The 25,807-nt window shown below is 42.3% G+C and overlaps 1 protein-coding gene across 1 annotated transcript in view; it reads left to right on the top strand.

Annotated features, from left to right (window-relative positions):
- Positions 1–25,807, top strand: part of LOC146869271 (E3 ubiquitin-protein ligase TRIM39-like) — a 185,129-nt gene that overhangs the window by 36,931 nt on the left and 122,391 nt on the right. Inside the window, exons 4-5 of the mRNA XM_085646508.1 lie at positions 5,526–5,548; positions 7,633–7,748. Of these exons, the coding sequence (XP_085502634.1) occupies positions 5,526–5,548; positions 7,633–7,748 (139 nt within the window). The remainder of the gene's footprint in view (positions 1–5,525; positions 5,549–7,632; positions 7,749–25,807) is intronic.

Here is a 25,807-nt window from a genome sequence, read left to right as displayed (position 1 = left end):
ATTGCATTATTAGGTGAACTTCTGACAAATAGGTTGAAAACAGAACTGCAAACCCTATGCAAACCCACTGGTTATGGACCTGCGGTTGTTAAGGGGGATTGAATTATTACTTTTACAATCCCACACATCTGCTATGCGAGTGTCAGACGATGCTTGCTGAGCAAGGCATGGTCCCACAACTAAAAAAGAAGGCATAGAAATTGAGATAAAATGTTGAATGGCTCCACCACACCCCACGCTCAATTAACCCTAACCACAGGGCTAAATCCTACACACTGAAGTGAATAGGATTGCAAAACACAAAAAAACTCTTTGATGACCTGCATTTGTACAAAGAAGTGGTTTACTCACTTCTGTGACCTCCCAGATTCTTGACCGCATTATACTAGGTCTATTAAATATATACTTCAAACACGTATTTTTTTTCTACTGGTGATCTCAATATATAATGTAATGAATATTGGTGCATATAGATGTGACACCTTCCACCCTCAGCAAAGTAATGAATACTAATAGTGCCATTAAAATGTTGAAATGGTTTTATTGGAGCATTTTATTATTGTATGACATTAAATCACAAATAATACTGTTGTGCTTGGAAATACTGTTCGTAGTCTCATGTGAGAGTTCAGGGCTCCTAAGGAGTTCAGGATTTAAATAATTTTAGTGTTCATAGGTTATTTGAAAGTGAAGGCTCTGTTGCGGCAACACACAGTATGTCAGGTGTGGAAGACTGGAAGTAGCGAGCGGTGTTGGCCTGCTGCAGTCTGATCATATTCGCTTGTTCTGAGACAGTATTGTCAGAGGTTGGTGGTCACTGAGTAAGGCTACACTTAGAGTTGCTGTGGTCTTTATTACCTTAGCAAGGGTGATGTCTTCTGTTTTTGCAGCTTGGCTGTCCACACTCTAGGGATGCCAGTTTTCAGGTACAGCTTCATTTATTGGTGGAGTTGGTTCTTAAGCGTGATGGGTCATCACACAGGGTGCCACATGTCATTTGACAAAGCCATAGCTAAAAGCAGTGATGGGCAACCTCATAACGTGCCTCTCGAATGGGAATATAGTGGACTGATACTTCCTGGGAGCCAGCTCACAAAGGCTACTGTCCACCTCATGCGGTACATTTTCTAGTATCACAAGTTGGTCTTACATACTGCAGTGCAATAGCTCACAGAATTGACAGGCCACATTCCTGTGGACTCCACTCATGGTTAGCACACTGGCCTTGGGGCTACAGTACCTTAATGTGTGGGATTTGCAGGTGTTCAGTACATGTTGGCTTGGGCCATTTAGCATTGTCTCTGGTCTTGGTCAGGCTTAGCAGCGCTACGCATCGCACAGCAGCTGGGTCACACAGCTTCTGAGGCACTGTTGGAGCGAGGAGATTCTAAGCACACAAGGCGGTTTAGCTCCTCTTCAGCATACTCCGGAGCACAGATCTTCTCTGCACTCCTGTGAATTGGACCCTAGCCCCTTAGTGAATGACAGCCATGGATTCTGTCTTCAGTGTGGTCCTTTTTGAACAGAGATGTGCACAGTGTCACTGAGTCAAACCTTGTACACTGGATAAGTGAGAGGGACTCACTTGAGGAATCAAATTCCATGGTCACCCAAATGTTGGGGGAACCACTCTTTACCTTTATCTTTCAGGTAGCCAGTTCTCTTTGGCAACAATGAAAGGGTTAAACTACCATCTTGTCATTTGTGTATTCCAGATAGATAGATTCTGTCCCCAGTTCAGTGCACTGGATGCAAGGGTGCTCCATCGGCCTAGTCTTTTCCATGAAGTGTGTCTCATTTTGCACTTAACCAGCCAAAGTCTTTGTTTTAGTTTGCCTCAAATCTTGACCTACCAAAACTGATCTAGAGGTTCAGCCAGGTCATTCATGGTCCTTTTTGAGAATGTTTTGAAAGCCAAGCACTGCCCCTGGCTTCATAGTATATTACACATTGAGGGGGTCTAAGGGAGCATAGCATGGAGGACTTGCTGGAATGGAGAAAACAACAATGGAGCACCTCCAACCATATTGATTTTGTCAATATAGGTGGTAACGCAACCTAAGTATCCACCTTGCATGTACCCCTGAACTCACATTGACATACTCCATGTACTCAGGGAGTTCAGCTATGATCTACTACATGGATTTACCAGGAAGTGCCTATAGGAAACCCTTGCAATCCGGTTTAGGGAAGAATACCTATACTTTACTACTTCAGTCAACTACTGCCAGACAGAAGCGATGTCATACCATAGGCATGGCAATGGAAATAGTAGTATTATTGTGAGTTCACAAAGACTGTGACAAAGTCTAGTACTCAATCAGGGAGCAGTATCCAAAAACACCTTGTAACAGGTTTCTTGCACAAGAAACAGATATTGTATAGTAGGGTTCCCATATTTTCCACCTAAAAGACATAAAACAAGGAGAGTGGAACCCCATCTGACATCCATAAGGATGAGCTTCCTCTGTGTTCCCGGCACTGATTTTGCCACCTCTCAGACCAGGGATTGAAAGGCAGTCCCAGGGGTCGCGAGGAACAAGCCAGGGGTCGCAGCTGCATTCCCTGATGACCCCAAAATTACATCTATGATTGCGTCTCCTCTCAAGTGTGTAGATTCACTGGTTTGATGATAACTGCATGAGGGAGATCCCCAGCAAGTATCTAGGACTCTAGAGTCTACAGTACTATAGCACTGGGGCATTTGTGATGTTATCAGTTGGAAACACAGAATGTATGGCCCTAGCAGAATTGTCTCATCCAGTTACACAATGAAAGAGACTACACACCTGTTTGATTAGTTTAGGTTCAGACAGTTGCACTGGTAAATCCCCTACTAGCTGGACTACCTCTAGAACCTTAGATGTGATCATCTCTGGTTGTGAGTGTGTGGGTACTGATGACGCCGTATTCTTATCTACCTTACCATCGCCAAGAATCCTCTCAGGTCGCTAGGATCTTTTTATCTGCTAAATAGTGTAGAGGGGAGAAACCAAATTTTAACACATAATCAAATAGTTGGATTTAAACTCTAAAAGGACCACTGACTCCAATTCTCAATTTTAGGAATTTATTACGACCAAGAATACCTGCACATACAAGCACCTCAGTACAAGGTGAAGAAAATAAATGGGCACTAATACAAAAGAAATCCTACGCAGGAGTCTCATCCAACTCAGAATAAGAAGAATAATCAATTACAGTAGCATCAGAAATGCGATAATTACTCCAGTCTCTACATTAGAAGTCAATAGCTTAAAAGAAAAATCAGTTAGTCTATCCCTACTCTATCTCTAAGGTGACATCCCTACTTAGCATTTTCCCTCCCAGGCAAGAGAATAAAAGGTGTCAAAAGTGAAGACTTCCTTGGAAGTACACTCACTTAGTCAGAGCTCGCTCTAAGATCCTCCTTCTAGTTTCCCATCTAAGCCTCAACTGCTCAACCCTCGGGGCACTGTCCCTAATACAAAAACCCAAAAACATAGAACACGCCCTCCGGCACACCTCTTCAGCCAGGTCTTCTTCCAGTACTTTCCCAACGAAACTTGCATCCTATCCAGCGGTGGTTAGCTTGACCTTGGATCTCAGGCACCATCTCTGCCGAAAGTATCATCCCTAAATTCCGGTGTACTCCCATATTGGCTTCTCGTACCATCCTAACTCCTAAAACAAAGTGTTAGTCTCTCTAACGAGCTAAGTGCCCTTGCACTTGCAACAAAACATGAGAACAAGAAACTTTCCACTTCTCTAAGGTTTTCTAACATCCTTGAAACCCAAAGCCTTACCAAGGGAAATCTATTTCGGCCTACAGCATTTAGCTAATATAAGAAATGAACAGGCCTTTCTCTTTAAACGTGTATGCGATCAGGCCTTTGCAAAGTTTAAACACACATTTTATAATCACTCTCTAATTATTGATTTCATTCCATTCCATATATGAGTAAGTAAACTACACGTGCAGACTTTAATATGGTGGAAGTTTAAACCTAATGCACCGCACTACATGAAAACCAATCATTATGCATTGAGTAAAATACATTGCAGTAAACTACGATATTGCTCTTCATGAAAAGCATGGTTACATTTCTAATCACACTATTTTAGGCAGATTCGAGTGATACATTTCTGAGTCACACCTTAATACAATTTCGATTAATATGTGGGTGCGGACTAACAGTGAATATGATGCACCCCTACAATTTTCTGAATAACGTGGCGCTCTATTAGTACCAGTTGTTTACCTGTGACACTTTCTTCTTCACATTAGTAGTATTTAACTGAAAATTAATTAAGGTTCTCACTGGGGGGAGGGGGGTCCACTGTGTGACCAGTTACTAACCAGTACAACTGTTTCTCCACAGCTCTGTCCACTTTTATTTGAATGATTAGGGGCAAAAAGTATTTTTTTACACATTTTATATCCTTATCTATAATGGTCAGTCACATCAGTAGGATTAATATATTCAGGTAACCCTTTCTAAATGGGGCACATATTTCACAAGATCACTACACTTTGGTGCATAATCCTCAAAATCAATAAACTTTGGGGCCCACAACAGTCCATGAGTGTCACTACTTCACCATAATCCTACCCCCATTTCCCAACACGTACTTGGGGACTCCTAGATTATTATCTGTGCCAGCCCCTCAATGCAATAGCTACTATTGCTCTTTCCAGTGCCACCCCAACCAAAGTTCACAGTTTTCAGCTGATTGGAGGAACCCAGACAAGCAACATTCCCCTCCTCTGGACATGACGAGCCACTCCTGCTCCGTTTGCTGCTGTCCTGCGGTTTTAAATGACAAAGAGTGCTTACAAACTGCCCCTTCTTCGATATCCAGCAACACGCTGGGGCCCAATGACTCCTCTGACTCCAGAATGGTGCTGTTTCCTCCATGTTAGTCAGGGAAGGTACCAGAGCCTCACAGGTACCTCTCCATGATTGCCTGTTCTTGGCCCTCCTGCTCGAGTTACTGCTGTTAAGAGAGCCCCATGGCATGGGGAGCTGTGCCTCCAGGCACCTGGGAGTCTTAGTGTACGTCTTTGAAATGCATCCCCTGTTTGGTGGTCCCTTCTCAGGAACTAAATCAGTTCAGGGAAAGGAGCGAGGGGTGAGGGTCAGAGGGGGGCAGTGTGCAAGGATCCAGGGTTTGGAAAAGGCAAGGTCAGCATGGGCGTATCAAAGGGGAGGAGCTATGAGAGGAGACTCAGGAGGGATTGCAGACTCTTCAGTAATATCTCAAAATGTGAAGAGTTGCCTATCACTGGAGTGGTAAATCCTCTACACTGGCAGGTTGCTGGGGCAGAAGGCTACACTCTCAATGTGAACCCAAATCCTGTGAATAAGGAAGCTCCCAGAGGTGCTGGTTTCTGATGTCTCATGCCATAAGCCACATCTGTAATATCTTGTTGTGATATATTGTAGTCTCTGCCTTAAAAATGTCATGCACATTAGTCATCTGAAATACACATTTGTATACTATTGGTTGACCTTACGTTTCTCTCCATGTCTTTCTTTCTCTAGGGTGTCAAGAGCATATTTCACAGGTATGATTCTCTTCTCAGTTGTCAATCTAAATTTTTAATAAATGGAATACAATTACCCGTGGTGTAAAGATACATCTGCGCACCTGTGAGTCAAAGATGGAAGGGTTTATTAACAAAAGAAAAGTCAACATCTGTGAATCACAGACTCGGCCAACCAGGACTGTCCTCCAGTAAACTGTAATTGAGCAGACTCCCAAAGCAATTTCTGTATGCACATTTGCCTTAAACAATGGAATTGCATATCATTTTTTTAGCACTGCATTACTCTGAAATAAGACCACCCGGTTTCCATGTTTTATAGCCGTTTAGTAGGCTAGTAATTTGTTAGCCTGTGTCCTGCTTAGACACAGAAATTGACATGCAACTAAATAAATGATTCTTAGCTAAAAGGTTTTCAATTTGAGGACATTGTTTTTCAGACTGCCATCACACATTGAATATTGCTGATGTATGTATGAGAAAAGAGTTTCTGGTACTGCCACTGATTTTTCAACTATGTTCTCTTCTCATATCATCATACTACGCCTGCTCGACCTGCTTCTTCTAAAAAGCTTTACTATTAATTCTGATTGTCTATTGTGTCTGCAAGTAACACCATGGTTCTAGCAATATATTATGAAATACAGAACCAACAGCTTTACTCCCGTATTCTGTCTCAGTTCCCTGACCAATACCATCTGAGCCCCATGCATCCATGCACACTGACAGACAGGTTCACCCAGACAGTCCCACATGCTCCTATCAGTTACTATGCAAATTCCACTTGCACTATTTCACTGCCCCAAATGTATGCCAGGGATCTAGAACATAGAATGCTGTCACATTCCTAATTTGTCACTTAACACGTATCTACTTACCCCACTCTCACGCTTAATCGGTAAGGGGGCAGGACGAAACAACTGTGCATAGTTTGAGTCCGCTCGAATGATGATAATTAGTGAACTTGCGATTAGTTACTTAGAGCTGTCCTTTGTGCAACTGGATGTCATTATAGCAGTTTTCTGCTCTGGAATACACCATGATATCCTTCTTTTCATACTGTTTGTGAAATATACCATTCACTGGGCCGACACCACCCTTGCAGAATGGACATAATGTAAATGGTAGATACACCAGCTTTTGCAACCTAGAGTATGTGTGTCAGGTGTCCTTTCCTCCCTCAGAGAGTCTTCAGTGCCACATGGTCAATATACAATGATTCATGAGTGTTGGAGTCATTATGGAAAATCCACCTTGTTCTCTGTATATCAGTTGATACCACAGGCCTTCCAAATAGAGAAGACATACACTGAAGGGAATGCGGATATAGCTTACAGTCTACTACACATAGGATATGTCTGATGGGTAGAGGCCAGTCTGTAAAACTCAATCAAGGTTAGTTCTAGGGCAGTTCACAAAAGTAACCAATAGGGGTTTGCCACTCTTGATTCTTGAAAGAATCTTGATAATCCGAAGCACAGTTATGGAGACAAGAGAAAAACACGTTTTAAAAAAGAAATACAAGATCATGCCACCAAATCAAGGGTCACAGCTTGCTTCAGTTTAACTATGACTGCGAGATTCTAATATTAGTGTATTCCATATGATCCAAATCAAGACAGAGGCAGTTCCTATTTGGAATACTTTGGCAAAGTAGAAGACATCATAGGGAAGGAGACTCTCTAAACTGTTTCCATAGTCACCAACTTACCCAAACTGAATCTTAAGCCTTGCACAAGCCCTTGGTCTACTGACCACAAAGGGCAAAACACGTATTAGGTGAGCCTGGCAGTCACAAGAGAATTCAGAACAGTTATACTGTTCACTGTGTGCATGTATGCTGACATAACCGGAGCCCCCCCAGTAGTATTTGAAAAGTAATATAGCTATAACTGGCTCCTTTACTACATCTTGTTCTTCTGGGTAGTCTAACATTAGACCATCTTCACATCTGGAACGTCTCTGGTTTCTTCTCAGCTCACTATAAAGTCGACCTCTTTCACTGTCTCCTAGAGATACCACTTGTGCCTCTCATTGAATTCCTGAATAAGGTCAATGTCAATTACTCTAGTAATCTGAGTAGTGTAACGTTGTTTTTTTCTTAGGTTTGATAATATAAATCATCAGAAACCCAAGGCTAGTCCTGCTGGAACAGAGCTAACTACACAGAACTTTAGCCTACCGCTCACCTACCTGCTGGACAAGACAAAGCAAGTGAGAAGTGAGTACATGCCAGACTTTAAGATGTCTGTGGGAGGGCGGAACCTGGTTTGAACAGTGAGAGTGACAAGTTAACATATACTCATGGGAGAGAATCTCGGGTAGGTTCTACGTGGAAATGTAAGTACACTTAGTTAGATCAACAGTGGAGAATGTTTTATGTGCTGCATGTATTATATGGCATCTCAGCACTGGTAAAGTGTTCTAGTGATAGATCTCAAGTTGAGTTAGCGTCTAGCCTAGTTCTGTGGTAATTCATCTGCGTAACAGAAAGTATTCTTTTTATGGTTACTTCCACCTACATGACTTCCTCAGTTCCAGCAGCTGTTGTACAAGCTGCACCTTAAATTGATTGATTAATTAATTAATGTGTCCAAGAAAGTTTGCTGCTGTGAAGAATGAAGTACAGTAACTGATCATTCTATAATTACAAATCAGAAGGGGCTGGTCTTGATAGCATCTGGCATTCAAGGTATGAGCGCTTAAGATTGTTTCAGACATGGAGTTGCCATTGATCTAGGTGATAAGAAGGAAGAGGAAATGTTATATAGATGATGTTTTGATGGAGAATGTGGATTGTATTAGACTGAAGAGAAAAGTGTGTACTTCACTATTGGATGGTGGAAATGAGAGTGCAGGCTTCAAGGGATTTGGATATTGGGTCATAAAGCAGCCCAGGAGAATAGTTGAACATCTCAAGGAATACAAATAAAAAATAGATGTGCCTTATAGGGTTGAAAGCTGAGATCAGCTCCAACAAATGCAATGAGTGTACACTGAATGTTTGGGAATTTAGAAGTTTGAGTGTTTGGACCTCAAGGAAGGCTGTGTCTATTTATGGAATTATGCCTTCGGTGACAAGATTGAAGAAAATGTTTTTAGAATAAATTGGACTATATGGAAAGCAAAATTGTCTATGACATTTGTTTCTTGTTGTAATTAAGTTCTCAATGTCTGAGACATGAACAACTATTAACTCCATTAGCTTTATATGACAGCAAGCCTTTTCTGCATGACTTCAGTAGCGACACCCAATTGAACCAACTTTTCCTGCCAGACAGACAGATTAAAGATGGCTCTTTATCCATCTTGAATACTTTTTCAAAGATCTTATCCATATGGATAGAACTGATTACTAAAATGCATCCGGTTCCCTTAGAAAATGAATTAGCGATCATTGCCTTAATCCAACATTTTATTCAATAGTTGGCACCGACCAATGTTGCTAACACAGATCTCTTTAGAGCTAAAGCATAGAAAACAAACTGGAATATGTTATTCAGCAAAGATGCTCTAACAATTAATAATTCCTCAGTTCCAACAATGTATCAAAGCTATGTGCTTACTGGATCCTGCTCAAGTTAGCCTCTAACCATCCCAAGCACCAATCTAGGAACAGTATCCATACTTGTTTTTATTTATTAGCCTTTATTTTATTAAGGAAATAGTACAATATGCAGCAAACATAGCTATATTGCCAACCAACAAAGGCCTAAAATTCGATAATATGCAAATAGAACTTAACTTTAATATTCTATAAAATGCTTATCTATACCATGAAAGTGAACAACTTGCTAACTATAAGTAAATCAGGAAAAAGGCGAAAGGAAATAGAAAAGGTGTCAGTAAATGATACAGGCCTTCTAAAATATGCAATACCTACATCAAATTAGTAATGTAATGTTACAGAACAGCAACAGTTTTTTTTAATTATGTGTACAATTCACCAAGATTGTCAATGTTTTCAAGGAAGTTTATCAACTTCATCAACTTCCAATTTTTATGGATGGTTGAAGACATGGAGGTTCTTGTTAGATAGCCCGTCAAAGGCATCCGCAGTTTATAATTTTTATAAGAAATTGGGGCAAGGGGCAACTGATAGTATTAATGTCATGCATGAAACATATCTCATTCCACAATGAATGAAAGGATACATTGGAATTATCTTTCCAGTTTATTGAAATTTGTTGTAAAACAATTGAAATAAATATGTCCAGTACTTTACCTTTCATTGGAAGAAGTTGAAAACCATCAGCAATAATGTTTTGCAAAGACAAAGGAGCATCAATTTGAAATCTAATCATAATCATTTCCCACACATCTTCCCAAAAAAGGTGAAATAAACTACGTTCAAAGACCACTTGTATAAAATTACCAGTAGAAGAAGACCATGACCAACTTGAAGTGGGCACTAGAGTATGACATTTTTTAATGGAAACTGAAGTATAGAATGCTTGATTATAAGGAAAGTTTGGGTAACATTGCTGGCACATGAGATAGACTTACTCATTGTCCAAATCTTGCTCAAGATTAAGGGTGGAAATTATTTTTGGATCACTGTCTCCCATTCCATCTCTATTTTGCTCTTAACAGTAACAACATTATTATTATTCTGCAATAAATATATCATTGAAGCTTTAGGTGGTAAATTATAATGACATACATCAATTGTAGTCTGCGCCTGTCTGCGTCCGACCAGGGCCATAGACCAGAAATTCTGCTCTTCATAAATGTGGCTAACCTACACACCAGAAACGCTTAACCACATCAACAGGTTGCAGATAAAAGGTTCTGCCTATGCGGGAGTCCCCAACAGTTTGTACTACATGTAGCCTGATGGTTGGTTTCCATCTTTTACCAGCCACTATTTCTAAGCACCCTAAAGAAACACGCCCCCAATAAACTGCTGATATATCTATTGAATTGTAGATCCCTTCCCAAAAGCAACATTGATTGGATGTCCAGCAGCCGGCTAAAACTTAATGTCGACAAAACGGAGGTCCTGGTGGTTGGCAATAAAAGCTGTAGGTTGCAGGAACACTCATGACCAGAATATATGGGTGATCGTTCTAAGCCAGATCAAGGATTGAAAAGCCCAGATATCTAGATAGACAATAAGCTTACGATGGAGGCACAAGCCAAAAAAGTGGCAGGTTCATTCGATGGCATTTTAAGATCTGTTAGGAAATTCCTGCAGATGCTACCTTTTCCCACAAGAAGGGTAGTGGTAGAGAGACGTATAAACTCTCACCTTGATTATATTAACCTCCTGTATTTTGGGAGTCCGAAATTTGTGCTCAAGTGGCTCCAAGTGGGGCAGAATGCCCCCGCTAGAATTATTAAAAAAACACTGATGCATCAATCAGCCAGACCAGCTGTCATAGCCCTGCACTGGCTTCCAGTTAAGAAAATAATCTACTTCAAGGCTCTCTATATCACAAACCAGGCCATTTATGGAAAAGGTGAGGAAATTCAAATAAGGCCCCATCTTTCCCATTGACACCATTACGCTGTTGCCCTTACTCAGGCACCGCCAACCTTCGTAGCATTTCTCACATATTCTATTCTACAACAGTTTACACGACCTTCCCTTCTATCTCGAAACAACTAATCCCCGAGATCACCATCTATTGACCCTTGGTGACCGTTCTCGGCCTCTCCAGTTGTTTTACAAATCACCATCTGTAACACGGAAACACGTCCTGTCGTAAATTAATTTCACCAAGGAATGACTATGCCACCTGACCTATAGGGTGAGGTAGAGAACACGACCCTAGGGAAGGAATTTCTATTAGCCATTATCCTGTATCTTGTACAAAGAATGTTTTCTTGTGGATGATTTGTATTTTTATTGCACATTGAGGGGGTTGTTGCTTTAGGGGATTCAAGCGCTACAAAAGACTGTGAGCCACGGATTAAAGTGGCAGTCTCCTGAGAACCTACCACTGATGTACTTCTAGGACAACTGTACCTAGCTGCAGGTAATAAATTGAAGTTCCTATGCCAACAGCGTGTTCCGTGTCTCTGTAATTTGGAAGGCGAACTCAGAAGATTTCAGACGTACCCTGCGCCGCCAGGCTTAATTGAGCCCGGTTCTTCAAAAGCTCATTTATCATTCAGTCTCTGCATAACCCGTGCCCCAGGAAGGGGTCTTCACACTAGCAATCAGGTACTTCTGGTGGTGCCAAAGATCAAGGGCCAGATGTACGATATGCAAAATTGTGCCTTGCAAATTGCGAGTCTTTTGCGATTCGCAATTTGCGAGGTGCAATTTTGCATGTACAACAGTGTGTTTGACACTTTGCGATTCCCAATTGGGTTGCAAATTGCATTGTTCATTAAAATTAATGAGCCTCTCGCAATTTGTGAGCCCATTGAGAATGGCTGACCCTCCCAGGTATGATGGCCTGCTGGGCTCGTACATGTCTGGGATTGCTTTTAAATAAAGCAGTTTTTTAAAAATGCAGCCCGTTTTCCTTAAAGGAAAACGGGATGCATTTAAAAAAAAAAATGTTAGTTTAATTTTTCAAGGGCTGTTAGTGGTGCCTGGGACCACTGCCTGTCCTTAGAAAATATTTTTAGAGACAGTCACAAAGTGGAAGGGGTCCCTTAGGGACCCCTTCCAAATTGCGACTGCATTACCAACCTTTCGAAGAGGGTGGTAATTTGCAAGTGTTTTGCGATCGCAATTGCGGTCATAAAACATTCGTACATTGATTTGTGGATGCCCCTTCCTAATTGCGACTCGCAATTCCTAAATAGCGAGTCGCAAATAAATTGTGACTCGCTATTTAGGAATTGTCCAAAGCCCATTCACATTTTGCATGCGCAAACGGGTCGCAAACCCGTTTGCGCATGCAAAATGAGGTCGTACATCTGGCCCCAAAAGAACAAGAAGTGGAGGTTGCTCTTTTGTATTCCTCACCCCCAGGCTCTTGAACGCTCTTCTGGGTTCCCTTAGAAGTCAGCAGTCAGAAGGTGTTGTTTTGCTACTAGTACTAGGAAGCCCATTTGGGTAGCCATGCACCATACAAACATAACTGAACTGAATTGAATTGAAGGTAGAGTGAGCAGACATTGATATAGGGGAAACTTGCAAAAGCTCATAAATGACTTCTTTTAACCTATGGATTTGTTTCAGACAAGAATTTGGAATCTTATACTTATTTTGTAAGTGGGCAAAAGAGAGCCATTTACCATTATCAAATAATTTGGCTAACTAAAAAAATCCCTCTTTCAGCCCAACTTAAAAAAAAATTAGGTTTAGTATTAAGTTTAATATGTTTATTATATCAAATCGGTATTATCACCTGTATAACCATTAGCAGTTTTGATACAATCAACACGTTTTTTTAAAACAGGCAAAGATAAGAAAAAAGGTCTTGAAATCAAAACAAAATCAGTCCGAGAAAAGGGGTTAGTAAAGGATTTCTCCAACTGAATCCAAATCAGAGAGTCATAACAAGGTGAGTTATTTCACCAAAACTAAAGGCATAGTGATATTAGGAAAAAGTATGACATTTAACTCCTCCTCTCTCCTAGGGTAATTTTTATTTAGATAGTGGGATTGTAGGTTTTTTACGTTGCCACAAAAATCTAGTTAACAGAGCATTAATTATCTCCCAAAAACTATTTAGATACTTAACAGGTAACATTTAAAGAAAGTATAAAACGATTGGTGTAATCCTCATTTTAATAAAAAACAATCTACCCCACCAAGATAAATGAAGTGGGAACCATCATGAAAGACTCATTTTTTTCCCAAAAGATAGTGTAAATTATATCTTAAAGTATGATTGATCAAGAAAATCATACACCTAGGTATTTTATTTTATCTGCACACCAATTTAGATTATAATCTTCAAACAAATCTTTAAAGCAAAGTGTACTTAAATGAAGAACTTCTGATTTGTTTGAGCTAAGTTTATATTGAGAAACAAGAGAAAGCTTTCAAACTCCTTCAAAAAATGCATCTAAGGAATTTCCAGGATTATGCATATAACGCAGGATATCATCTGCATAAGCAACTTCAACTGAGCCATGTTGAAATCATTCAAAATTAGAATGTTGTCTAATCTTGGCCAAAAGGGTTCAAGGGATAAGATATAAAGAAGAGGAGACGATGGACAACCTTGTCTAGTGCCTCTTTTAATGGGGAAAAAGAGGACCTAATACTATTGACAAAAAGAGAAGCACATGGAGATTTATATAAAAGAGAACATAGTTAAAACGTTTGCCTCATCCTATGTCATTTAGGACTCTTAACATAAAATTAATTTGCGTCGATAAATGCTTTTCCAGCATCGAAGCATAATGTGGCAAAAGGGGATTTCATCAGATTAGCTTTAATGATAAAATTTAAAAAGTCTCTTCACTAGGTGAGAACTCTTTTCCCTGGCAGCCCATTTAAACAGTACAGTGGAGCTGTCAAAGGGGGAGTCAGTCAGCGCACGGCCAGCGTTCAGCACAAGCCATGCTGCCAGTTTCGCAACTTGCTCTTCGGTCAGTCACATGACAATTTATACTGCTAACAATCAAAAAAGGGGAGACTAGGAGTAATTTGAGGTCCAGCATCCATGCTCCCATCCAGAAGTATGCATACAAATGGAGGGTCGCTGATCCTATAGAGAATAGTAAAAAGGGCTTTGCTCCTTGTGAGACCAGAGCTGTAATGCCCCTGGGCCCCGCAGGAAGGCTCTTTGCCAGAGGTCTTCTTTTTTTACCCTTATGATGAGTGAAGTAACGTGGAGGTAGGGTAGTATGTATATTGAGATGTATTTTAAAATTACCTTAGGGGTACCGTTAGGCTTTATTCAGTGGCCCTCTTGGCAGGGCTAAAAACAAGAATGTGAGTGTTGTCAGTGGGATATTATGAGCCGTGATAGTTTCAAGGATCCATGACTTTTCTTCAGAGCCGACAGATAAAATATCCGTACTCTACACCAAAGTGGGTTAAGAGGTAATCTTTAGAGATAGCTGAGGTTTGTTATACCTATGTGTTTGTAGAATCCCTAGCTAGATCTCAAATTACAACCCAGCTGGTGTTTTGGTAAATGTACCATAGATCAGGGCAGAGAACCGCATCTTTTCTGTGACTCAATGGGGTCCCACACAGATTTGCGTTCACTACCTACCCCTCTCTACCCATCTTGAGGTTACATATCCCACTTTGGTGAAGGTTAGGGAATATTTTATTTGTCAATCCTGAAGAAACACCAGGTATTAGGTGAGAAACATTTTGACCTTAGTAGATTTCTGCAGATTCACACAGCACAGCACAGCCCTGATTAGCTAGCTGAAAGAAAATTTGCAGCAGCCATTTTACATCTCGGGGGAACAGTCTTCGGGACTCAAATGTAGGTTGCAGTCTCTGTGAATGGATAATATTTGAGGTTCCATGACCTGTTGTGTATTTTGGAAATGAATGGGAAGCATGTGTAGTGTAGGGGAAAATACCCTAATTTGTTTTTGTCTAACTGCGAGATCCGCAAATCCATCGCATGGCTCAGTGAGGCCCCCATGTAGCTCTGCGAAGGATCAGTGGAGCTAGCGTGACCCCCAAAAATATATGAGTGCTTTTACACCCATTCTTACTCTCATAGAGCACTGTCATATCATCTAACAAATCCATACAGGCACTCTCACACTCACACTTACACATAGAAACACTCTCACACCCAATCAGACACTCAAGCAACCAGTCACAGGTGCAATCAGACAGTTACGCACCCACTCACAGACCCACTCGGACACTCACACACCCAATGAGAGACTCACTCAGAGACTCATGTACCCACTCATGTACCCACTCGCAGACTCACTCAGGAACCTATGCATGCACAAAGGCCCACTCAGACACTTTCACACCACTCACAGGCCCACTCAGATACTGATGCACCCAGTCAGAGACCCAGTCGGACACTCATGCACCCTATCGCTGACTCACTCAGACACTCATGCACCCACTCATAGACCCACTTGGACACCCATGCACCCACTCAGACACCCACTGACAGACCCTATCAGAGACTCATGCATACACTGACATACCCATTCAGAATCTCTTGCAGCCACTCACACACCCATTTATACACTCACACAGCCACTCTCATAGGTTACACTTTTTGCCTGGAACATGATGTGATTTTGACTAAAAGTGCACTGGGTCCCTGCTAACAAGGTTCCCATTGCCAGAGTTGCTTCCCAAAACTATACCACTATTGGCACAACTTCAGCCACCATAAAAGTCTCTAGTATATGGTACTCCTGGTACCTCGGGCAGTGGTACTGAAGAAGGTCCTCTAAGACTACAGCACGAATTGTGCTACCCTAGTAACGCCTCACCTAGATCATGCACAATGCCATTGCAGGCTGTGTGTTGTGCACATATCCCTGTATGCCATGCCCACAGACACTGCCTCAGATATAGGTAAGTCCCCCCTACCACAAGCCTTACAGCCCTAAGGGTACACTGTATCCCAGGTGTAGACATATTTGCATGAGTAGATATGTCCCTACGATCACCGAGTCCATTCTTGGAGATTGTAAGTGTGCAGAGAAGCCACAGAGAGTACATGGCTGGACCCCCATCATTACGGTTTCCCCAGCTCCATGATGGCTTCACTGGAGCCTAAGATGTTTGTTACCAAACATCTTGTCTTAATAAATACTTACTGATGGCAGTATTGGATTTATTAATAAATGCACACAGAGGACACCTTAGAGAGTCCCCATAAAACCTACCAGCTACTAGTGTGGATTCTGACTGGTCTTCACCTATCTGCCACCACTAGACATGTTTCTGACCTCATGAGGTGAGAGCCTTCACTCTCAGAGGCCAGGAACAATGACTGTTCTGGGCGGATGTGCACCTCCTCCAGGCTATTATTGCATTCCAGGGTGAGAAGCTTCAAAGGCAATGGAACCCAGGCTCCTCCAGTTAGGGGAGGATGCCAACACCCCTGTCCAGAGCCCATGGAAGGAGGACAGATGTAAAAATTTTACTTTTCCCACTCCAGTCTGTACAACACTAGGGAAATCGTTGGACTCCGAAGAGGTCAAATTTACTATCCCTACTCCACTGTGTGCAATAGTGGTGGGCTCCGAAGGGGTACATTTACTGTTACCGCTCCAGTCTGTGCAACAGTAGGGAAAGCATTTGACTCAGAAGAGCTCAAATTTACTATTCCCACTCCAGTCTGGCAACAGTAAAGAAAGTAGTTCACTTCAAACACTTAACATATTTTCATAATGAATTGACCAAAAATATAAAACTCTTTATATAAAAATTATATACACATACATTTAAAAACAATTTTACAATTTATAAAAAAAATAATTGATATCAAATTTAATAAATGTTATTAATTTTATAAAGTATAACATTACTAGCATATTAAGTAATCAATAAAATAATAAGTAATAAAATAAAAATTAATTGTTCATTATTACGTAAATAACTTCACACCCTATTCACCTACAAACACAACAACCTATACCTATTATATAACATAAAAACATCTAATTATTAAACAATCTTTATAATATAAATCAATTAGATATTTTAATAGCAATTAATAATTAATTGGTAATTATTACTTATCTTCCCATCCTGTATCCTAGAAACCCAACAACCCGAACCTAAAATATACCTTACAAAATATAATAATCACACAATTTACATAATTATTTATTAATGAAATGATTCATATTAATTTAAAATGTATTATTAATTAATTATACCTAATTAACTTCCCACTCTGTACCCCTGCAAACATCAGAACCCGCTATGACACTATAAATTGCCATTAACAATTAAATAAAAAATTATAAATAACTAAAAACCATATTTAAAAATATCAACAATTGTACTACCAATATATAACACATACAACCTAAAACACAAAGATTAATAAAAAAACAATATTTTATTACAAGTATAGAATCGAAAACGATATTAAAATTACAGGTATTCTTAAATACTATACTAAAAACAGAGATATTCTTGTAAATGATAATACTTACCTAAAAATAGATAATTTTGTCCACGATATTTCTGAATCACGATATTAATGTGTCACGATATAAAAAACTTGATATTTGTGTAGCTTGATATAAATGATCCGATGTTATGTCCAAGTTCCGGTTTGGTGTCTTACGCTAATGATACGCAGATTTTGTTGTCTATGTCTGAGACCAATTTTAATCTTCAACAATTTTTTCAATCATGTCTATTGCGAGTGGCAGACTGTATGGAGTTAAGTTTTCTGAAGCTGAAGGTGCTAACACTGAGGTCATGCTTTTTCATTGTTCTGCCTCCCTGTGGTCCTGTGCCTGGTGGCCCCGGGAACTGGCTACTTTCTCTTCACTGGTGATGAAGACTAGAAATCTGGGACTTAGATTTGATAATGAACTTTTTTTCTCCGCAAGCCCGCAGGTGAAGGCCATCTCTGGCTCTAGCTTCTTGATCCTTAAAAGCTTAAAAATTATTTTGCGCTTGGTTCTTTAGTGTACTAGAAAATGTATTATACACATTCTGATCACTTCTCACTAATTATGCAAATATTCTTCCCTTGGCCTTCCTGAGCACTTCTAACAACCTGTTTGTTCAGACCAATGCAGCTCACTTGCTCCTGAATATTCCTAAATGGGACCCAATCTCTTAGGACTTCAGTACACTTCAGCGGCTCCCGGTTAGCAAGCCTATCTCTTTTAAATGTTTGTTGTTGACATTTCATGCTTTTTACAACAAAGGCCCTGTTTATCTTAGAAGGAGAATTCAACATCATGTTCCTTCCAGAACCTCAAGATCTGGCAATCAGTTGCTGCTCAAGGTGCTTTTAAATCAGCAAAGCAATAAAATTATCATCTTCACAATGTATTAGTTTAACATTGCCAGAAGACCAAAGTGTTAGATTAGCACCATTAGTGCCATGTATATTTAACAGTGATAGCGGAATACCATTAGCTGTAATTTGAGTAAAACACCACCTACCTTCTAAATCACTTTCCTGAGATAGCACAACAATTTGGAGAGATTTATGAAATAATATTGCTTCCCAGTTCTTTTTTTACCCATGGCTGGAGAATAAACTACACTAACCTACCCACCAAAGTTAGTTTCAGGTTTTGGGATTCATTGCCATTTAAACAAGTCTTCTTAAATTAAATATCTGCATATAATCTACAAGGATGAAATAATAGTCTTTGACGTTTACTGGGGACGTGGTGTCCCTTGGCATTCCAAAATATTATACACTCCATCTTACAACATAAGTACGAGATGGGAAACCATCACTACATTGCTTAAGTTAAATAATTAATTTGTAATTGAAGGATGTTGGACTTGGCCCTTCTGGCAGGTTCACCCCTAAACTTTTAGCTTTTTACTGTGACCTGGTGTTAGTGATTTTTGGCTTCTGCGCACTTTACCACTGTGTCCCAGGGTAAAGTGCGTGCGTGTAGTGAGGTTAGCCTGCCCTCCCATAGGAATGCATGGGGGAATGTATGTGTCCCTGGTAGTTCCTGATGCGTGGGGAGTGCAGGTGCGAGTTTGGTATGTGCGGACTCGTGTGATGAAATGCTGCGCGATGATGTGTGCGGTGTCCATGTAGCTAGTGTGGAAGTGCCACTTCTAGACGCTGGCATAAATGGGCAGTGACTGCCTGGCGCGTGATTGGCTGGCTGAGGTCATGTGATGGGCTAGGGAATCCCCAGAGTCAGGATGAGTCACCCAGTGGTGAATGGGGAGATCAGCAGCCAGATGGGTGGGAGGAGTACACCTAGGACCTGAATAGGGCTGGGCTTTCCCCACACAATGCTGGCTCCGCCCCCTGTGGTGCGACTGATGACCCTGGCCTGTTCTCTGAATAAGGAGAGGGGCTGAGCAAAACAAAGTGCTCAGGAACCAGTTGTAACTGGTTCGCCCCTTCCCTGCACCTTGAGACAAAGGAAACCTGTGTATAAGAAGGGGCTGTGACCCCATGTACAATGTTCTTCTTTGCTGATCCTAACTGGGGGGCCGTTGCTGCTGCTGGGCGCCAGGAGAGACCGCCACTGGGGACTGCCTCCCTGCCTGGAGGGCCCTGTGAGCTGGCCCCTGGGCCCAGCCCTTGCCCCCCTGCCCTCCTAGAAGACTTTGTTCTGGAGCCTTGCCTGGGAAGAGCGCGGTGTCTTTCCTGGCCGAGAAGCGCTTTATTTGGATGGACAGAAGAGCGCCCTAGTTGGGAGCAGCAGCGCTGGGCTGCAATAGTTCCGAGGGAACCCCGACGTAGGGATTCCCCCGCTTGTTGCCTCAAGTTACAGCGGGTGCCCACCCCGCATTGTGGTGTTCGTTGGCGGGTCCCCACCCCGCTTATTCCCATATATTTGATCTTAAAACGATGGTGGGAGCCCACCCCGCGCTTTGGTGTGAGCAGAGAAGAAAGAGAATCACCGCCGCGGCCGGGCGTACCAGCAAGTCAGGCGCCTGGTGTTGGGACGTGGGCGGGGCTTAACCAGGAAGCGGACGGGAGCCTACCCCGCGCTCCTGGGATCGCCGTCGAGAAGAAGCGCCGCGTTCAAAGACCCCGGCGGGAGCTCACCCCGCACGGGGACATGCTGCAGCAGAGGCCTGGAGCTTGCAGGCTCCACGTCTCCCCTGGCCCAGAAGAATCCAGGCGGGAGCCTACCCCGCCTGCCTGTGGCCCGGACACGCAGGAGGAAACAGCGCAACACTCGCAGGGCTCCGGGTGGTCCGAGAGCCCTGCATGCTGAGGAGACCGGCAGCGTGGAAGACGCCGGCGAGGAGACCGCGCGGAGACAACGCGGGAGTCCCAGGTAAGCGGGACTCCACATGGTTGTAGTCTCTGCCCCCTGTCCCCCCACAGCGGCGCCGCAGTTGCGGGCCGCTCCGACAGGGGCAACACTGAAGAAAGCGCCCCTTCGCCCCCGGAGAGGCCTTAGTATCTGAGAGCGCTTGTGGCACTCCAACAAGCAGGGGCATTTGTTTTTGCTGATAAGAGCGGCCCCGGAAGGCAGCGGGCCGCTCCAACGTTGGCCCCCACATTTGTTTAAGAGCCGAGAAGGCTCCAACGAAGGGGGCATTCTTGGTTTAGAGCCCCGAGGGAGGCTCCAACATACGGGGGCATTTGATCTTGCTGAGTCCTAGCAAAGGACTCCAACGTTTGGCCCCATCATTTCTTTAAGAGCCCAGAGAGGCTCCAACGTGTGGCATACACCTTCCCAGAGCCTAGGTGGCTCCTGGGCTACACATTTGTTTTAAAAGGCACAGTGGTGCCCAGGCTCCTTTTCCCAGCTTCCCAGCACTTAGTGGGCAGCTGCAATGTTTAGGTGGTGGCCTGTGCGCTTTGGCTTGCGCAGCCTGCGCAGTCTTGCCCTGACTCTGCTGGACAAAGGGCGTTTGAGCCCCTGAGAGGCCAAGTTGGCCTGGGGACAGTTCTGCTGTGGTGTACCCTCACCTAGGGTACCGGGTTGTTCTTACATGTGTAAATTTGCGCCTGCGCATTGTCTTTATGCTCATTTCCATTCCTAAACTGTTTTATGCATAAGAGATTGTTTTTGCTAGTAGAGATTATACTAGTGAGTTCATGGTCCCCAGCGTGATGTGACCCTAAGGTGTTTTAGGATTGCGTAGGGTGTACTTACCTTTTACCAGTGGTTACTGGTTGTGCGCTACATTTATTATTTGTTCTACCTTTCTACATTTATAATTTGGTGATTTGTGCTAATTCTGACAGTGGTCCATGTGTCCCTGTCTTGTGTAAATAGTCCCCTGTAAATTCCGCCCAGTGCCAGTTGGCACAGTGTAAATTGTGTGAATATTATCTAATGTGTTTGGTATAATACAAAGGCTATTTTGATATAATACCTTGTGTGGAGTTTCTTTTGTGGTGGGCCTTGGGTGTTGTTGCTGAGTGCGCGCGCAAACGCTTTACACATTGCCTCCGGGATAAGCCTGACTGCTCGTGCCAAGCTACCAAGGGGGTGAGCAGGGGTTATCTTTGGCGTGTAACTCCCCAGCCCTGACTAGAGTGGTGGTTTCTGCCTGGCTTTGGCGCAAGCCTTAGCCAACCAGAAATCCCATTTCTAACAAAGGACATTCCAGAAAGCATATAAAAAGGATAGATGGAGGAAGACAATGAAAAAAATATATAAAACACAGGAAGTCAAATATCCAAAGATAAGGACAATAAAGATAACCTTAAAAGCAAAGGGAATTACCATAGGGCGTGGAGAAGACCACATGAAGACCGCTACAGCTCAGCACCCACTGTAACAGATGAGGACCTTTACTAGGAAACAGATTATACAACACATTATAGGGGTGCTACCAAAAGCAAAAATGAAATTGAGCAATTAGAGAGATTATATAATAACCCATAAAGGAAATGAAGCAAACAATCTTAAGTAAGAACTAATATGTTACACATGAATAACAAACAGAATAGGTTTTAAGCGTTTCCCTGTTTAGAAATATCCATCTCGCATCTCTTTGACTACAAATATAGTCTTGAAATTTAACAGAATCAGAATATGTAAGATTTTCATTTTGTGTATCTTTGAAAAGGCAAGGGTGCACAACACTGTATCTAGCATTAAGATTTCTCAATGCAGGTCTCAAGTCTAAACATTTTTTAGGTCTTACAGCTGTTGCTCTCACAACATCTTGAAAGTTAAAAATATTCTGCCAATACCAGCTCAATGTCTTCTTTTCTCTGGCAGCTTGAACAACTGTTAAAATATTTCTATAGTCCAGAAAAAAAGGTTAATGCACTTGGCTCTAGAGTTACTTTGACTATTCATTGCACTCCTCTCGACTCAATGAAGTCTCTCAATATTGACCATTCACTGTTCATGGAATGTCCTTCTCCTTTTTAGACAATTTAGTCATACCATCCTCTACATTACTAATTCGTTGCTCCATTTCAGTCATTCCTGTTTCTGCAACAGACCATGTGTCACCAGACTTTGTAAAGCTTTATTAGTCGCCTCCATAAAGGGTCTCAATGCTGTAATCTCCTCTAATTAAACTTCATAGAGGGGTTATCAGGAGACTTAACAGAGTGTGGGTCTTTTCTGTGGCTTATTAGCTGTCGCAGAATTAACAGATCTGTCTTTTCTAATCGGAGTTTAAAATCGCTCAAATTTGACCCAAAGGTATCAGAGCGCTTTACATGAGCACCAGTTGCGTTACATAAGGACACATTCATTTTTGGTAGGCACAGGGAGAATAAGTGATTTGCCCAGAATCACAGGATGCTGAGTGTCCTTGCCGATACTCGAACCCGGTTCCCCAGATTTGAGGTAAGCCACCCTAGCCGTTAAGCCATATCCTCTCTGGATAGAGGACATAGGAGAATGGATAGGCATTTTAACTGCACTGTTTTCAAGTTTATTTCCTTCAGTGAAAGTAGATTCCATTTTATGAGATGGATATTTTGTAGATTTCTTAATACATGGTGATTGTGAAGGTTTATTCGAGATTAAAGACATATTTCAGTTATGTAAAACAATGATGCCAGAAAGGCCTTAAACAGCAACCCAGCACACCTAAATACCCAACTACTCAAAAACAATGGAGGGAGTCGTGGAAAAAGGCAGCGCTGCAAGAAAATAGTGCGTTAATGTAGAACACATACGTGAAACAAAACACATTTCAAAATATGCTACATATAAAAAAGTTAATTTTTTTTAAAAACAAGCTGCAAGCATTGTCTCCAGTGTAATAAAGCAGTTATTTAGTTTAGTTTCAATAGATCTTCATATTAGTAACATGCACTGCTCATTTCACTTCAGTGTTAGGTTATATGTTGCAACAAAAAAAAAAGAATTATTCATTTATCTCTTTCAGCACTTTCATCTGTGGGAGCACTCATTCCTCTTTATAAAGACTTTGCAACTCCCCACATAGGAAGGAGCCTTTATAAGCCATAAAATTGCATTACAAAATGAGTTTTAACGTTTCTTTAAAATGTGCTTTATTTGGTGCTTTCTATTACATCATTAATTACCATAGCATCATGTTTTAACAGAAAGTGCGCCTTTCATCTCAGTGCGCACTTCGGTCAGCCGATATGCTCCCGTCATAAAAAAAACATTTTTTTTCCTTTCAGCATTTGCGACACAGTTCTCTGTCTTTATTTCATGCTTCATTAAACTACAGTTACAAGCAGGGTGCAATATTCATTCTCCTCAACTTGTCCTACTAAAATGATGTAATTACAGAACAACCTGATATTTGAAAGGAGCAGGTCGCGTCGCTCACAACTTGCTTCTGGAAAAGTTTACTGTCTTGTCATCTTCCAGATTAATTATTTCCCCTCATCTTCTGCCACAATCGCCTTTCTGCTAGACTTAAAACTGCCCTCAGGAAAGTAAACAAAGCAGGTCCTCGCCGTCAAGCGCGAGCCTCGCTGGCTGCGTCCCCCATCCTGGGCTCCCAAGCCAACTGTGAGAAACTGGGTTTCGGTTGCAGGACACCCACCACCCCACTTTTTGCCTGGATTTTTGATGTAACTTTGACTGAGGTGTACGGGGTCCCTACTATCCAGGTTCGCAGCACCAGTCTTCTTTCCCTAAAAATGTTCAGCAATTGGTACAGCTTCAGCCACCCCTGTAATTTCCTAGTAAATGGTACCCCGTGTACCTAGGGCATGGGTACTGAAGAGGGCCCACTGGATCTGAAGCATGTATTATGCATGTATTATGCCACCCTAGGTACCCCTAGGAACCCCTTACCTAGACTATGCACACAGATTGGGTGTCTGGCTGTAGAAAAATCTGAGGAGTCGACATGGCACACAGCCCCGTGTGCCATGCCCCCATAAACTCTATAAGGCATAGGTGAGTCACTCCTACTGCAGGCCTTTAGCCCTAAGGCAGGGTGCACTATATCATATGTGAGGGCATATCAGCACGATCAGATATGCCCAAACAATGTCCAGTCTATTCTGAGATATTTTAAGTGCACAGGGAAGCCACAAAGAGTACCTGGACTGGATACTTATCACAATGAGTGTCCTAGCTCCATGATGATATCAGTGATTTCTAAGGTGTTTGGTACCAAACATTTTGTCTTAATACTCTCACTGATGCCAATGGTACATGTATTCATAAATTCACACAGGAGACCCTTTAGAGGGTCCCCTGAAAACCTACGAAGCACTATGACTTGTTTTTGCCAGCCTGTCACCACCTGACATGTTTCTGACCTCATGGGGTGAGAGGCAGCGCTCTCAGAGGCCAGAGACAAAGCCTGCTCTGGGTAGAGGTGCTGCACATCTCTTCCAGGACGGGATGGCCTTTCTTGGCGGGAAGCTTCAAAGGTGATGCCGCCTTTGAAATCCAACCCAGAAACATCCAGATAGTGGCGGAAGCCAAGCCCCCCCTCCTGCTCCACTTTTGGCTGGAGGAAAGTCGGGAAAATTAGTTAGATTAGGAGGAGGGCTCCCACTTAGGCTTTACTCTTCCTAGGGTGGGGCAGGTGATCTGTGCCCCTCTCCTGAAATTCCACCAGTTTGGATTGGTACAGAAATAAACTATCAGGGCTTAGGTAGTGCCCCTTCCCACAGGAAGTGGTCACTAGAGAGTATAGACATCCTAAAGGTAAGTAGCCCATTGGCTATTAACTCTCTCCCCTTGAAAAGCCCCTAAATTCAGTATTTAGGTGGCCCCCCAAGACCTGAACATCAGATTCAATGGACAAGAGAAGACCAGGACAAAGAAAACCCTCAGCTTGAGAACTGAAGCCCTTCTGCAGAAGACAAATGTGCCAACCCCTGTCTGCTGCCTCAAGAACACGAAAATCACTGCCTGCTGTACCGTCCTGAACCTGAAAGTACTCCAAGAACCCCGGAGCACCTCGAGCCTTCAAGAAATTTCGTCGGCGGCCTGACCTACCGGCATCATAATGATGCCCTGTGTTCTTGGTCTTAAAAATGACTTAAAAATCAATACTATTTTTATAAATTGATCTTGGATTCATTTTTGAGTGTGTCTCATTTATTGCCTCGGTGTGTACAACAAATGCCTCGCAATACCCTCTGATAAGCCTAACTGCTTGCCCACAGTACCACAAAAAAGAGCATTAAAATTACCTGCCTTTAGCTCTGTTTACGATTTAGGGATTCACTGGACTCTCTGCATAGTGTACTTAGTTTTAGTACACTATGGTGCCGATTCCGATCCGGGTCGGAAAGTACTCCGACCGAGCCGGATCCGGAGTCCTGCAGTCCGACCGAGCGAGTACGATGCGGCCGTATGTTGCCGAACTCGGTTCGG

Source organism: Triturus cristatus, chromosome 1_1 (genome assembly GCF_964204655.1).
Source record: "Triturus cristatus chromosome 1_1, aTriCri1.1, whole genome shotgun sequence".
NCBI classification, from domain to species: Eukaryota; Metazoa; Chordata; class Amphibia; order Caudata; family Salamandridae; genus Triturus; species Triturus cristatus.
The sequence above is the reverse complement of the archived record's forward strand: the minus strand, read 5'-3'. Positions and strand labels throughout refer to the sequence as shown.